The sequence below is a fragment of the Bos javanicus genome, chromosome 5 (genome assembly GCF_032452875.1).
Source record: "Bos javanicus breed banteng chromosome 5, ARS-OSU_banteng_1.0, whole genome shotgun sequence".
Taxonomy (NCBI): Eukaryota; Metazoa; Chordata; class Mammalia; order Artiodactyla; family Bovidae; genus Bos; species Bos javanicus.
Genome location: NC_083872.1, coordinates 57,781,400 through 57,793,219, shown reverse-complemented (window position 1 = coordinate 57,793,219; position 11,820 = coordinate 57,781,400). Strand labels below are relative to the sequence as shown.

The following is an 11,820-nucleotide window of genomic DNA, read 5'->3' as shown; positions in this document are numbered from 1 at the left end:
GTCGGTGGTTGTTCAGTTGCTCAGTTGTGTCCGACTCTTTGCGACCCCATGTACTGCACCACGCCAGGCTTCCCTGTCCTTCACTATCTCCCAGAGTTTGTTCAGACTCAGGTCCCTTGAGTGGATGTTGTATTGGAAGGAGGAATTAAAATGTTTTATTCCCCTCCCACCACGCCCCACCTTGGGTTTCTCAATCTTGCACCAACTGGAATGTCAGAGAAACAGCGTCTCCCAGTGGTGTGGTGCAGACTTCGGTCTAAGTGCTTGGGGGCCATGGCCTGCCAACCTCACACTACAACTCCCACCATGCATCTCTTCCCCTCTGGCCTCTTAATAGGTATTGTAACTTGCGTTCTGCGTGGGGCAACTTCCGCGCCTAGCATCGCAGAAACGGATAGTTATAGTGGCCAGAATTACGTCCGGGGCAGGGCGTCGCAAGGGTTGCTGGGAAACATATAACTCTAATTTTCTTCCGCCAGTTGATTAAATAGTCCCATAGTCACCTTGCGCAACGGAAAATAAACTCGAAGAGCACCTTCCTACTCTAGATTTAAGTAGGAACACTGAATAATAAAGAAAATTTGAGTAAAGTGGATTCCTGTTTTGGCGTGCGGCCTGGAGACATCCAGGGGGCGCGAGCGGAGGGATCTCACTCTATATAAGAGAGCCGGCCCCGTAGCTGGGTCCTCTCTCGCCTCGGCGCTTCCAAGATGGTGAGTGCTAGCGCGTGGGGAATAGTTCGGGGCCGGGTGGAGACTGAGAGGAGCCGATTCTGAGATTGCGGGGAGGGTTGAAAGCCTGGACAGCGGTGGAAGAAAGGAAAGAGGGTATGTTTCTTCCGGCTTGGAGGGATCTGCGGAGGGACTGGAGATGTGAGTCGCGCTTTCTTGGGGGTGGTAGGCAAGGAATGTGGCCGGATGGGGGCTAAGGCCGGGTAAGTTGCTCCTTCTTAATGGAATCTTCATCCTGACGCAGACCAAGAAAAGAAGGAACAACGGTCGTGCCAAAAAGGGCCGCGGCCATGTGCAGCCTATTCGCTGCACCAACTGTGCCCGATGTGTGCCCAAGGATAAGGCCATTAAGAAGTTTGTCATTCGGAACATCGTAGAGGCCGCAGCCGTCAGGGACATTTCTGAAGCGAGTGTTTTCGATGGTGAGTCCGCAGCTCGAAATGTGCGAGTATCCTGATAACCTAAAACCACCTCCCGCCGCCACCACATTCGTGGGCTCCGTTCTTTGGAGCATCCCCAGCACTTTCTTGCACTGTTCCGGTTGTTGTCGGTAGAGGAGAATGGTGTTTTTGCTGCGTTATGTGCCGTTTTGAGCCCTGTCTGGACAGAGAGTTTTTTTTGTGGTCTTGAACAGTCTTTGAGTCTTACAGGGGATGAGATTCTAGAAGCACTTTCAGTGCTTATCCTGTATGAAAACTTGGGGAGCACTGGCTGTAAACGTGGTAAATGTAAAAAAACGTTTTGAATTGTTGGTAAACGTTTGAGTTGGCAAACTTGTGGAAAGGAGTTTTTTAAGACTGGAAGGAGTCTAGTTGGGTTGACAAGGGTAATTTTTAGAGCGATATGGTGTTTTCTTGTCATTTTCTTTTTATAAGACTTGTTAGATTTCTTAGGTAATTGGGAATGGGGACAGAAGTAGGCATTAGGGCTGGTGCAATTACTGAAGGAACTGCATTCCATCCTATTGCATCTGGTGTGGATTTAGTCCCTGTGGTGACAGGATGGGCTGGTAGGGGATCATTTATTTGTAAACTCTGTGCCTGTGTTTAGGTATAAACCGAACAGTTGGCTTTGGGAGTGAAATCTTGTAGGTATGCCTGACTTGTAAGTGAGTTTATTTTTGAGGGTTAGAAGGAACAAAGAAGAACAGGGCAAAGTGGGTACTGTATCTAATATCACAGCTCTAATTATTTTTGTTTCTTAGCCTATGTACTTCCCAAGCTGTATGTGAAACTACATTACTGCGTGAGTTGTGCCATTCACAGCAAGGTAGTCAGGAATCGCTCTCGGGAAGCCCGTAAGGACCGAACACCTCCACCCCGATTTAGACCTGCGGTGAGTACCTTAAAAGAGGTATGGAAATGAGAGGGGTAGTTCAGTTTAGTCACTCAGTCGTGTCTGACTCTTTGCAACCCCATGGACTGCAGCGAGACTTCTCCAATACCACATTTGAAAAGCAAGTAGAAAGTCCTTTTTGTGAGTTTTTTTTGGCAGTCAAAAGTCAGAGATTATCTTCTAGTAGACAGCTGCACCAATTCTTAGCCTTCAGGCTCTTGAATCCTTGGAGATAGAATTGTACTTTGCACATTAATCCATTTTTAAACCCATGGGAGAGCCAAGGATAGGCTGTGCTTATCTATAAACATCTCAGGAGACATCCCACAGCAGTTACATGGTCCGGATTTACTACTTGAACCTGGTTTTACTGAGCAAACTGGGATTTGGGACCACCAGGTTTACCATTTGTTTTCACCATGAATGGGACAAAACCAGATCTGGGATTTAGTATCTGGGTCATGAAGATCTGTTTTGTTGGGGTAATAGAGGAAAGATAAATGAGGACAAGGAAAATCAAATTAAGATCTCTGCCTATGGGTGGGGTCAACTAAGTCTGGTAAGACCCACACCTGAAACATTTGCTTTCAAGTTAGTCTGTTTCAGATTGAGTAATGGCATCTCCTTCCACATCTATCCATGCCTTTATGGACCAAATAATACACTGTTAGTGATGGGGAGGTAGTGGTTGGGTTTTTTGAGGGGACGCTTCCATGGATGGTTTTTTAATTCTTTCACTTTGTCTTTCAGGGTGCTGCCCCACGTCCTCCACCAAAGCCCATGTAAGGATCCAAGTCCTTAAAGACTGAAGAAATATTGGTTTCTCTGAAAAGACAATAAAATGGAAATTATACTTTATGTTGCATGTTGAATATATGTTGTCAGATGAAGTGGGGGTCGTGTACATTTGGTCTCCCCAGTTTGCATAGCTTAGGGATGAGGGCGAGGAATTAGGGCATCTGTGTTTGATTAATTCAGCTTGGCAAATGGCTTAAGTTGGTGTCTTAAAAATGGGGAGGAAACTAGCAGAGTGAGGAGTGCATCAGGAAGTCACTTAGACTAAGGTGTGCATTCCTCTTGTGGCAACATGAAGACTTTAATAAAAGTCCACAACTTGAATAGCATAAGGGGATCTGTATTCAGGTCCTTAACCTCAAGTCAGGTTTACCTGCCTACCTTGATCTGCTGCTAAGCTAATCACCCAGCCTTCATCTTTCTGTGGTACATTGCTCTGTGAGGTGACAATGCCCTGAATGGCAGGCATTTGTAGAAATTTGTGGAAGTCCCATAAGAGGGAACTTTGTGCAAAAAGTCTGGGAAAAGGCTGTAGTCTGTGTGACAATGGCTCATTTGTTTCAGAATTCAGAAATTAGAGGGTTCCCAGCTAGCAATACACAGTTGACCCTTTAACAACATGGGTTTAACTGCAGGGGGCGGGGGTGGTTTTGTTTTCAGTAAATACATAATACACCATCCACAGTTGTTGAATCCTCAAGTGTGAAAGTACAGACAGATACAAAAGGCTAACTCTAAAGTTAATTATATACGGATTTTTGAAGAGATGGTGCCCCTAACCAATGCTTTGTCCAAAATTATATGTAAATGTGTGCTAAGGACTCTGCTGGTTAGGTTGTATGAATTTTTTGCCTTAAGCTAAACTAGTAGCTTGGAAGTTTTGATTAAAGTACACATTGTTCTGGGAAACAAGTTTTCGCAAATGTTTGTATTCAAAGGATATGATAGCAAAGAAGGGGTGGATTGTTTTGGAGCAGAATGGTGGTCCTGTTAATGGGAGAACCTTTAACTAAAGAAACCCAGTTGGAAATTGTTGCTCTGTCTTGCTTATGGTCTGCATACTTATACATGTGCTGAAACAGCTGTGGCAAGTCCTGGATTTGTTAGAACACTGTAGGTGTGGGTTTCCATCCTTTGGGGAGACTTCCCCCAATATCTGTGCTCCTTCATTCCTCTACATTTATGACCCCGTTAACACCAATGATAAAACATTGGATAGAAGAAAGTCCCGTTCATGGTGAAAACAAATGGTAAACCTGGTGGTCCCAAATCCCAGTTTGCTCAGTAAAACCAGGTTCAAGTAGTAAATCAACCATATAACTGCTGTGAGATATCTCTTGAGATGTTTATAGGTAGGCACAGCCTATCCTTGGCTCTCCCATGGGTTTAAAAATGGATTAATGTGCAAAGTACAATTCTATCTCCAAGGATTCAAGAGCCTGAAGGCTAAGAATTGGTGTAGCTGTCGACTAGAAGATAATCTCTGACTTTTGACTGCCAGAAAAAACTCACAAAAGGACTCCACATGCTTCAGGCTTTAAAATAGCCCCACCCCACCTCCCAGTCTACCACCAGTTTCGAAGTTGTGTCTAATGGGCAATCAGGATATCTAATGTTCCACCTGTTAAAAGTTTAAGCCCTATATAGACATCAATAATTTGTCTTAGGAAAGAATGCCACTTAGAAGTAGCCCACAGATCATTTTCAGATGTTTGCACTGCAAGATCAGTGGTCTGTTCTTAAGCTCTTGTGGGCTGATAATTTTAGTGAAGTGAAGCGAGCTCTCAGTCGGAGTCCGACTCTTTGCAACCCCGTGGACTGTAGCCCACCAGGCTCTGCCATCCATGGGATTCGCCAGGCAAGAATACTGGAGTGGGTTGCCATTTCCTTCTCCAGGGGAACTTCCTGACCCAGGGATTGCAGGCAGGAGCTTTACTCTCTGAGCCAGTTAGTCACAAAAAAGATGATACAGATCTTTGAGCCCTTACCTCTTACCCCTCACCCTCAGCTTGTTCTAATGGACTATTAGAAGCGGGAGAATTGCAGTCTCACCGCCTCACCTCTGTAACATTTCTGGTGAAGAGTATTCAAGCCAGGTAGAAGCTTCAGGGCTTTTCAGTCATTGGTCCAATGTCCACCTGTGAGGTTATTGGATTTCAAGTCAATTCCCTGTGGTAACCAGGTTTCATTGAGGTCCTGGACCATCCTTTCCTTCAACCTCAATTCCTGGCTTTTCATATTTGTTTGCCTCTCTCTCCATAACTTACCATGTATGGGTACTTTGTCTGAGTACAAGTTCTCTATTAAAACAAGCATCTGACTGTCTGGTGATCAGTGGCTAAGACTGCTCCCAATGCAGGGGGCCTGGGTTCAATCCCTGGTCAGGGAACTAGATCCCACATGCGACAGCTAAGGGTTTGAAAGTTGCAACTAAAAAGATGCTGTGTGTGCAGTTAAGACCTGGCACAGCTAAATAAATACACAAAATGCTAGTTGATTTAAGAGAGCTGACTTCTAAATGTAAATCTCACCTCATACTTGGAACTATGCGACCTTGGGTAAGTTCAGTACAGTCGCTCAGTCGTGTCTGACTCTGACCCCATGAACTGCAGCACTCCAGGCCTCCCTGTCCATCACCAACTCCGGAGTCTACCCAAACCCATGTCCATCGAGTCAGTGATGTCATCCAACCATCTCATCCTCTGTCACCCCTTCTGCCCCCAATCCTTCCCAGCATTAGGGTCTTTTCCAATGAGTCAACTCTTCACATGAGGTGGCCAAAGTATTAGAGTTTCAGCTTCAACATCAGTCCTTCCAATGAACACCCAGGATTGATCTCCTTTAGGATGGACTGGGGATCTTGCAATCCAAGGGACTCTCAAGAGTCTTCTCCAACCACAGTGGGTGAGTTACCTAACCTCTGCCTTCAATTTTCTAATCTTTACGGAAGTCATTCCTATATCAGTATTTTGGTGTGGCTTAAGTGATACAAAACGATCTTTTATTCAAGAAATATTGAGAACCTACTATGTGCCAACATTTCTAAGTGCTAAAGACATAAGTGGTGACCAAGACTCTGGTCTCAGAGCATTACATTTTATTTGGGGAGGAGTGTGAGAGGGTGGTTAGGCCTGAGGAAGGGCTACAGTTTTATAAAAGATGGTCTAGTAAGATTGATAGATAACAATTAGAAAAAGTGAAAGAGAAGCCATTTACATAAATGGAGAAATAGCTCTCCAGCAGAGATAATAACAACTACAAATGCCCTGAGGCAAGAGTATCCCTCGGTTCAGTTCAGTCACTCAGTCGTGTCTGACCTTTGCAACCCCATGGACTGCAGGGCACCAGGCTTCCCTGTCCATCACCAACTCCTGGAGCTTGCTCAAACTCATGTCCATCAAGTCGGTGATGCAGGCTAACCATCTCATCCTCTGTCGTAATCTTCTCCCGCCTTCATTTCCCAGCATCAGGGTCTTTTCCAATAAGTCAGCTCTTCGCATCAGGTGGCCAAAGTATTAGAACTTCAGCTTCAGCATCAGTCCTTCCAATGAATATTCAGGACTGATTTCCTTTAGGATTGACAGGTTTGATCTTGCAGTCCAAGGGACACTCAAGAGTCCTCTCCAACACTACAGTTCAAAAGCATCAGTTCTTCAGTGCTCAGTTTTCTTTATGGTCCAACTCTCACATCCATACATGACTACTGGAAAAACCATAGCTTTGACTCGATGGACCTTTATTAGCACCTGGCATGTCACAAAAAGCAAAGCAGTCACTGGCTGAATTCCAGTGGACTGGGGGAAAGTGGTTCAGGTCTAAAATCCTTTATTTGAAATCCTTGAAAACTTATTTGCATTGGAATTACTTTTTGATTTTAGAACGGTAATACAGACCATATACTATTTAATAGATAACATTCTCAGTGACATGAAAGTGTTAGTCGCTCAGTCGTGTCCAACTCTGCAACCCCATGGACTGTAGCCCCCAGGCTCCTCTGTCCATGGGATTTTCCAGGCAAGAGTACTGGAGTGGGTTGCCATTTCCTTCTCCAATACATGAAAGTAAAAAGTGAAAGTGAAGTCGCTCAGTCGTGTCCAACTCTTAGCAACCCCATGGACTGCAGCCTACCAGGCTCCTCCGTCCATGGGATTTTCCAGGCAAGAGTACTGGAGTGGGGTGCCATTGCCTTCTCCGAGGGTTTCTGCAGTAAAATACAAAAATGGTCATGTTAAGTAGAAAAAAGGAAGACTATATTTCATGTCAGGTTTTGCTGCCATGAGTTCAAAAAATCTTGAGTTTTAGAGCTGTTTTGTTTTTTCAGTTGCAAACAAGGGATTGTGTAACTGATACACAAAGTTAGAGAAGACAGGTCCAGAGGACTTCCCTGGTGGTCCAGTGGTTAAGAATCCACCTTACAAAAAAAAAAAAAAAAAAGAATCCACCTTACAGAGCAGGAGACACAAGTTCAATTTCTGATCCAGGAACTAAGATCCCATGGGCGGTGCCGAGGGGCAACTAAACCCCAAAGCTATGACTTCTGAGCCCAAGTGCTCTGCAGTCCACATGCCACAATGAAGATATTGCGTGCTGCAACAAAGACCCAAAGCAGCCAGCAGATAGACGGATACTAAAAAATATAACAAAAGACATGTCCAGATCACATGGGGCCTTTTAGGCCCTGGCAGACTCTGGACTCTACTCAAAGTCTGATAGTAAACAATGAGATATCACTTCACACTACTAAGACAGCTATAATAATAATAAAGTGCTGGTGACAGTGTGGTGAAACGAACCTTTACACACTTCTGATAAAAATGTAAAATGGTGTAACCACTTTGGAAAACAATCTGGCAGTTTCCTAAAAATATTCAACAGGGAGTTACCATATCACCCAGCATTCCATGTACCCAAAAGAACATGAAACTTACACATATCCACACAAAGACTTGTACATGAATGTTCAGAACAGCATGATAGCCGAAAAATAGGAAAAAAGGTCCATCAACTGCTGATTGTATAAATAGATCAATAAAGACAGAAAATAGATTAGGGATAGGAAGGTGGGGGAAAGGGGACCAGTTGTTAAATGGTATGGGATTTCTTTTAGAGGTAATGAAAATATTCTGAAATTGCAGTACAGTTGCACAGTTCTGTGAAGCTATTAAAAACTACTGAGTTCCACATTTTATGTGGGTGATGTGATTAGTGTGGTACGTGAATTTACAGCTCAATAAACCTATTACAAAAATATATCACACAAAAAATGTGATAGTAATCTATTGGAAAATTTTGAGCAGAGCAGTGACATAATCTGACTGATCTAGTCAGTTCATAAAAAATACTAGCTTTTCTTTTTCTTTTTTTTTCTTCCAGTTTTATTGAAATATAATTAACATACAACACTGTATAAGTTTAAGATGTATAGCATAACGATTTGACTTAACATAAATCAGAAATTACTACCACAATAGTGAACACTGTCTCATTTAAATACAAAATTAAAGAAATATTTTTTTTCCTTGTGATGAGAATTCTTAGGATTTACTCGTAACATCTTTCATATATAACATACAGCGATGTTAATTATATTTATCATGTGCATTAATCCCTAGTACTTATCTATCTTATAACTGGAAATTTGTGCCTGTGACCACCTTCATCCAATCCCCCCTCCCCTCATGCCCAGCTATCCTTTTTCTGATACTTTTGCTTGGTTGGTTTTGGGCCATGCTGCACAGCATGTGGGATCTTATTAATAGTTCCCCCACAAGGGACCATACCTGTGTGCACCCTGCAGTGGAAGCACGGAGTCTTAACCACTGGACCACATGGAAGTCCCTCTGATTCTTTTTCTTATATCATAGGTACCTCTGGAGGCCAGATGAGTATCTCCCAAACGTCAGGCATTTTTGTACCTCTTGCTATTTCTGGTGTACATATGCAGTCATTTTCTTTAAATTGACTCACTTTTCACATATGTTTATTATGTGCTGCAAAAAGCTTTATTGTTTCCATTTGGTCATATGTTTATTAGCAAAGAAAAAATTGTATCAGTATTCCTCCTGGAAAACTAACAACTCTTAGAAGGTAATTTTTAAACTCTACAGTGTAAATTTGGGGTCCACCGGGGACTTCCCTGGTGGTCCAGTGGTCAAGAATCCGACTGCCAATGCGGAACATGGGTTCAATCCATGGTCCGAGAAATAGGATCCCACGTGCCACCAGGCAACTAAGCCTCAGTATTGTATACTGAGGCTGAGAGCCCTAGAGCCTGTGTTCCACAACAAGAGAACCCACTGCAACTCACAGCAACAAAGAGCCTGTGCACCACAACACAGCACAGTCAAAAATAAGTAATTTTTAAAAGGGTTCATCACTACTTTTTATCACCAAAATGGTACAAAAAAAACTGGTAGCATCCCAAGAATGTCCCTGGGAAGTGCTTCACAAGGTCAGGGGCAGTGTCTAGATAGTCAGTTATATTGCCTGACATACAGCAGGAGCTCAACATTGGTGGATGAATAAATATGCTTGACCAATGGAAAAGTCAGGGGTTAATGAAATAATTTCCCTTGTAGAATCACCCCTACCATTTAAATACAATGCACAGCATGATTCAAAGTGCCTGGGATTCGGTCTGGAAATCTGCAATTTTACAGCATACCCCCAAAATTCTGACACAATTGGTCTGCAGACCACACTTTGAAAAATATTAAATAATTGTTCTAGGGAAAGAAGAAGACTAAGCATGATTGGTTTGCTCTGGTTTGAGAATATAAACATGGAAATCATGGTGCTCTTTCAGTCACGGCTGATTGGTGGATGGAGGAGTCCAAGATCAACCGAGAGAATAGGAAGGCCAAAAAGGAACTGATTGGGAAAAACAAGAGTGACTGAGGGACCCAGAGTCTTGAGCAAAAGGGCAAATTCAAAAGGTATGGTATGGGGGAAGTGGCTTGATCCCCCTTCACAACTAGTTATAATGCAGAAAGTAAGGAATTCAAAAAGTGCAAAAGCATACAGGGTGAAAATAACTTAAATCCCCCCAGCTATACAGGAGATAAACTTTTATAACTAGTTTCCTGAATAAATATATATACTACAAGCAAATACAGGGCTTCCCAAGTGGCGCCAGCAGTAAAGAACCTGCCTGCCAAAGCAGGAGATGCAAGAGACGCAGGTTTGATCCCTGGATTGGGAAGATCCCCTGAAGGAAGACCTGGCAACCCACTCCAGGATTCTTGCCTGGAGAATCTCATGGACAGAGGAACCTGGCGGGCTACAGTCCATAGGATCACGAAGAGTCAGGTGTGACTAAAGTGACTTAGCATGCAGCACACAAGCAAATACATATATATTTTACGCATTGTGTGAGTGTGCTCAGTTGCTCAGTCATGTCAGATTCTTTTCAACCCTATGGACTGTATCCCTCCAGGCTCCTTTGTCCATGGGATTCTCCAGGCAAGAATACTAGAGTGGGTTGCCATTTCCTCCTCCAGGGGATCTGCCTGACCCAGGGATCAAACTCCCCTCTGTATCTCCTTCATTGGCAGGTGGGTTTTTTACCAAAAGCCACCTGGAAAGCCCAGACACATGGTGGCACACTATACTCTGCAAGAGAAGAAAATTGGGACTTCCCTGGTGGTCCAGTAGTTAAGGCTCTGCACTTTCACTGCAGGGGAATGGGTTCCCTCCCTTGTCAGGGAATTAAGATCCTGCAAGCTGTGCAGCACAGCAATAAATAAAACATATTGAAAATATTGATATTTTTTTGTCCCTGACTAGGCATTGAACCCTCAGCAGTGAAAGTGTTGAGTCCTAACCAGTAGAATGCCACATCCCACTCTCTGAAATGATGCTTTTGAACTGTGATGTTGGAGAAGATTCTTGAGAGTCCATTGGACTGCAAGGAAATCAAACCTAATCAGGGAATTAAGATTGTGCAAGCTGGGACTTCCCTGGTTGTCCAGCAGCTAAGACTCCATGTTCCCAATGCAGGAGGCTGGATTGTGGCTCAGCAGTAAAGAATCCGCCTGCCAAACAGGAGACGTGGGTTTGATCCCCCAGTTGGGAAGATCCCCTGGAGAAGGAAATGGTAACCCACTCCAGTATTCTTGCCTGGAGAATTCCATGGGCAGAGAAGCCTGGCAGGTTACAGCCCATGGGGTCTCAAAAGAATTGGAGGGGACATAGTGACTAAACAACAGCAACAGTTAACTAGATCCCATGTGCCAAAACTAAAAATCTCTCATGCTGCAACAAAGATCAAAGATCCCTCACGCCACAACTGAGACCTGGCACAGTTGAATAAATAAATATGTAAAAAGACCCTGCAGTTGGGGCTGTGGGGGCAGGAAGCAGAGAGTTTTCATTACTGGTCAAGGGTCCTTTTGGGAGAACCAGGTTTCCTTTAGAGCAGATGGTGAAGGGAGTGTTAAAGTTGGGGGTTTTTACTGATAATGAACCCTGAGGTCTGAGGGCCATGAAAATGTTTCAGGAGATGGAGAAAAAAAATGGGATCAGAAATGACTGCATGGGCATTTGAACCTGGGAGATGCCTGAAGGGTGACCTGGAGTCCTAGGCTCCTTATGGTGACCTCACTGCACATGAACAAGGATGAGGGCCGAGGTACAATGAGTCCTGGTACAATGACTCCTGGCAGACGTTATGGCTCACAAGCCCCACGTGCAGTGGAGCACTGAGTCCCAGCTCACCTGTCTACAAGCACCCAGACAAATGCTTTGTCTCCTGCATCGCAGGTGGATTCTTTACCCACTGAGCCACCAGGGAAGCCCCTGAACCTCCATACATTCATTTAAAAATAGTAGTAGCTGTATAGCACAGGAAACTCTAGTCAATGCTCTGTGGTGACCTAAATGGGAAGGCAATCCAAAAAAGAGGGATATATGTTTATGTATAGCTGATTCACTTTGCTGTGCAGTAGAAACTCTGGAGGAG

General features: G+C 43.9%; 1 protein-coding gene across 1 annotated transcript; it reads left to right on the top strand.

Moving 5' to 3' along the window:
• Positions 1-416: 416 nt before the first annotated feature.
• Positions 417-2,924, top strand: RPS26 (ribosomal protein S26). Its single transcript, XM_061416885.1, has 4 exons — positions 417-713; positions 976-1,153; positions 1,936-2,066; positions 2,817-2,924. The coding sequence occupies exons 1-4, from the start codon at positions 711-713 to the stop codon at positions 2,850-2,852; spliced, it is 348 nt and encodes a 115-aa protein (XP_061272869.1). The 5' UTR covers positions 417-710; the 3' UTR covers positions 2,853-2,924.
• The last annotated feature ends 8,896 nt before the right edge of the window (positions 2,925-11,820 follow it).

Excerpts from the sequence above, each read along its gene's own strand:
- RPS26 (XM_061416885.1), top strand. Across the intron at positions 1,154-1,935 it reads TGAAGCGAGTGTTTTCGATG|CCTATGTACTTCCCAAGCTG; the intron begins GTGAGTCCGCAG and ends TTTGTTTCTTAG. Across the intron at positions 2,067-2,816 it reads CACCCCGATTTAGACCTGCG|GGTGCTGCCCCACGTCCTCC; the intron begins GTGAGTACCTTA and ends TTTGTCTTTCAG.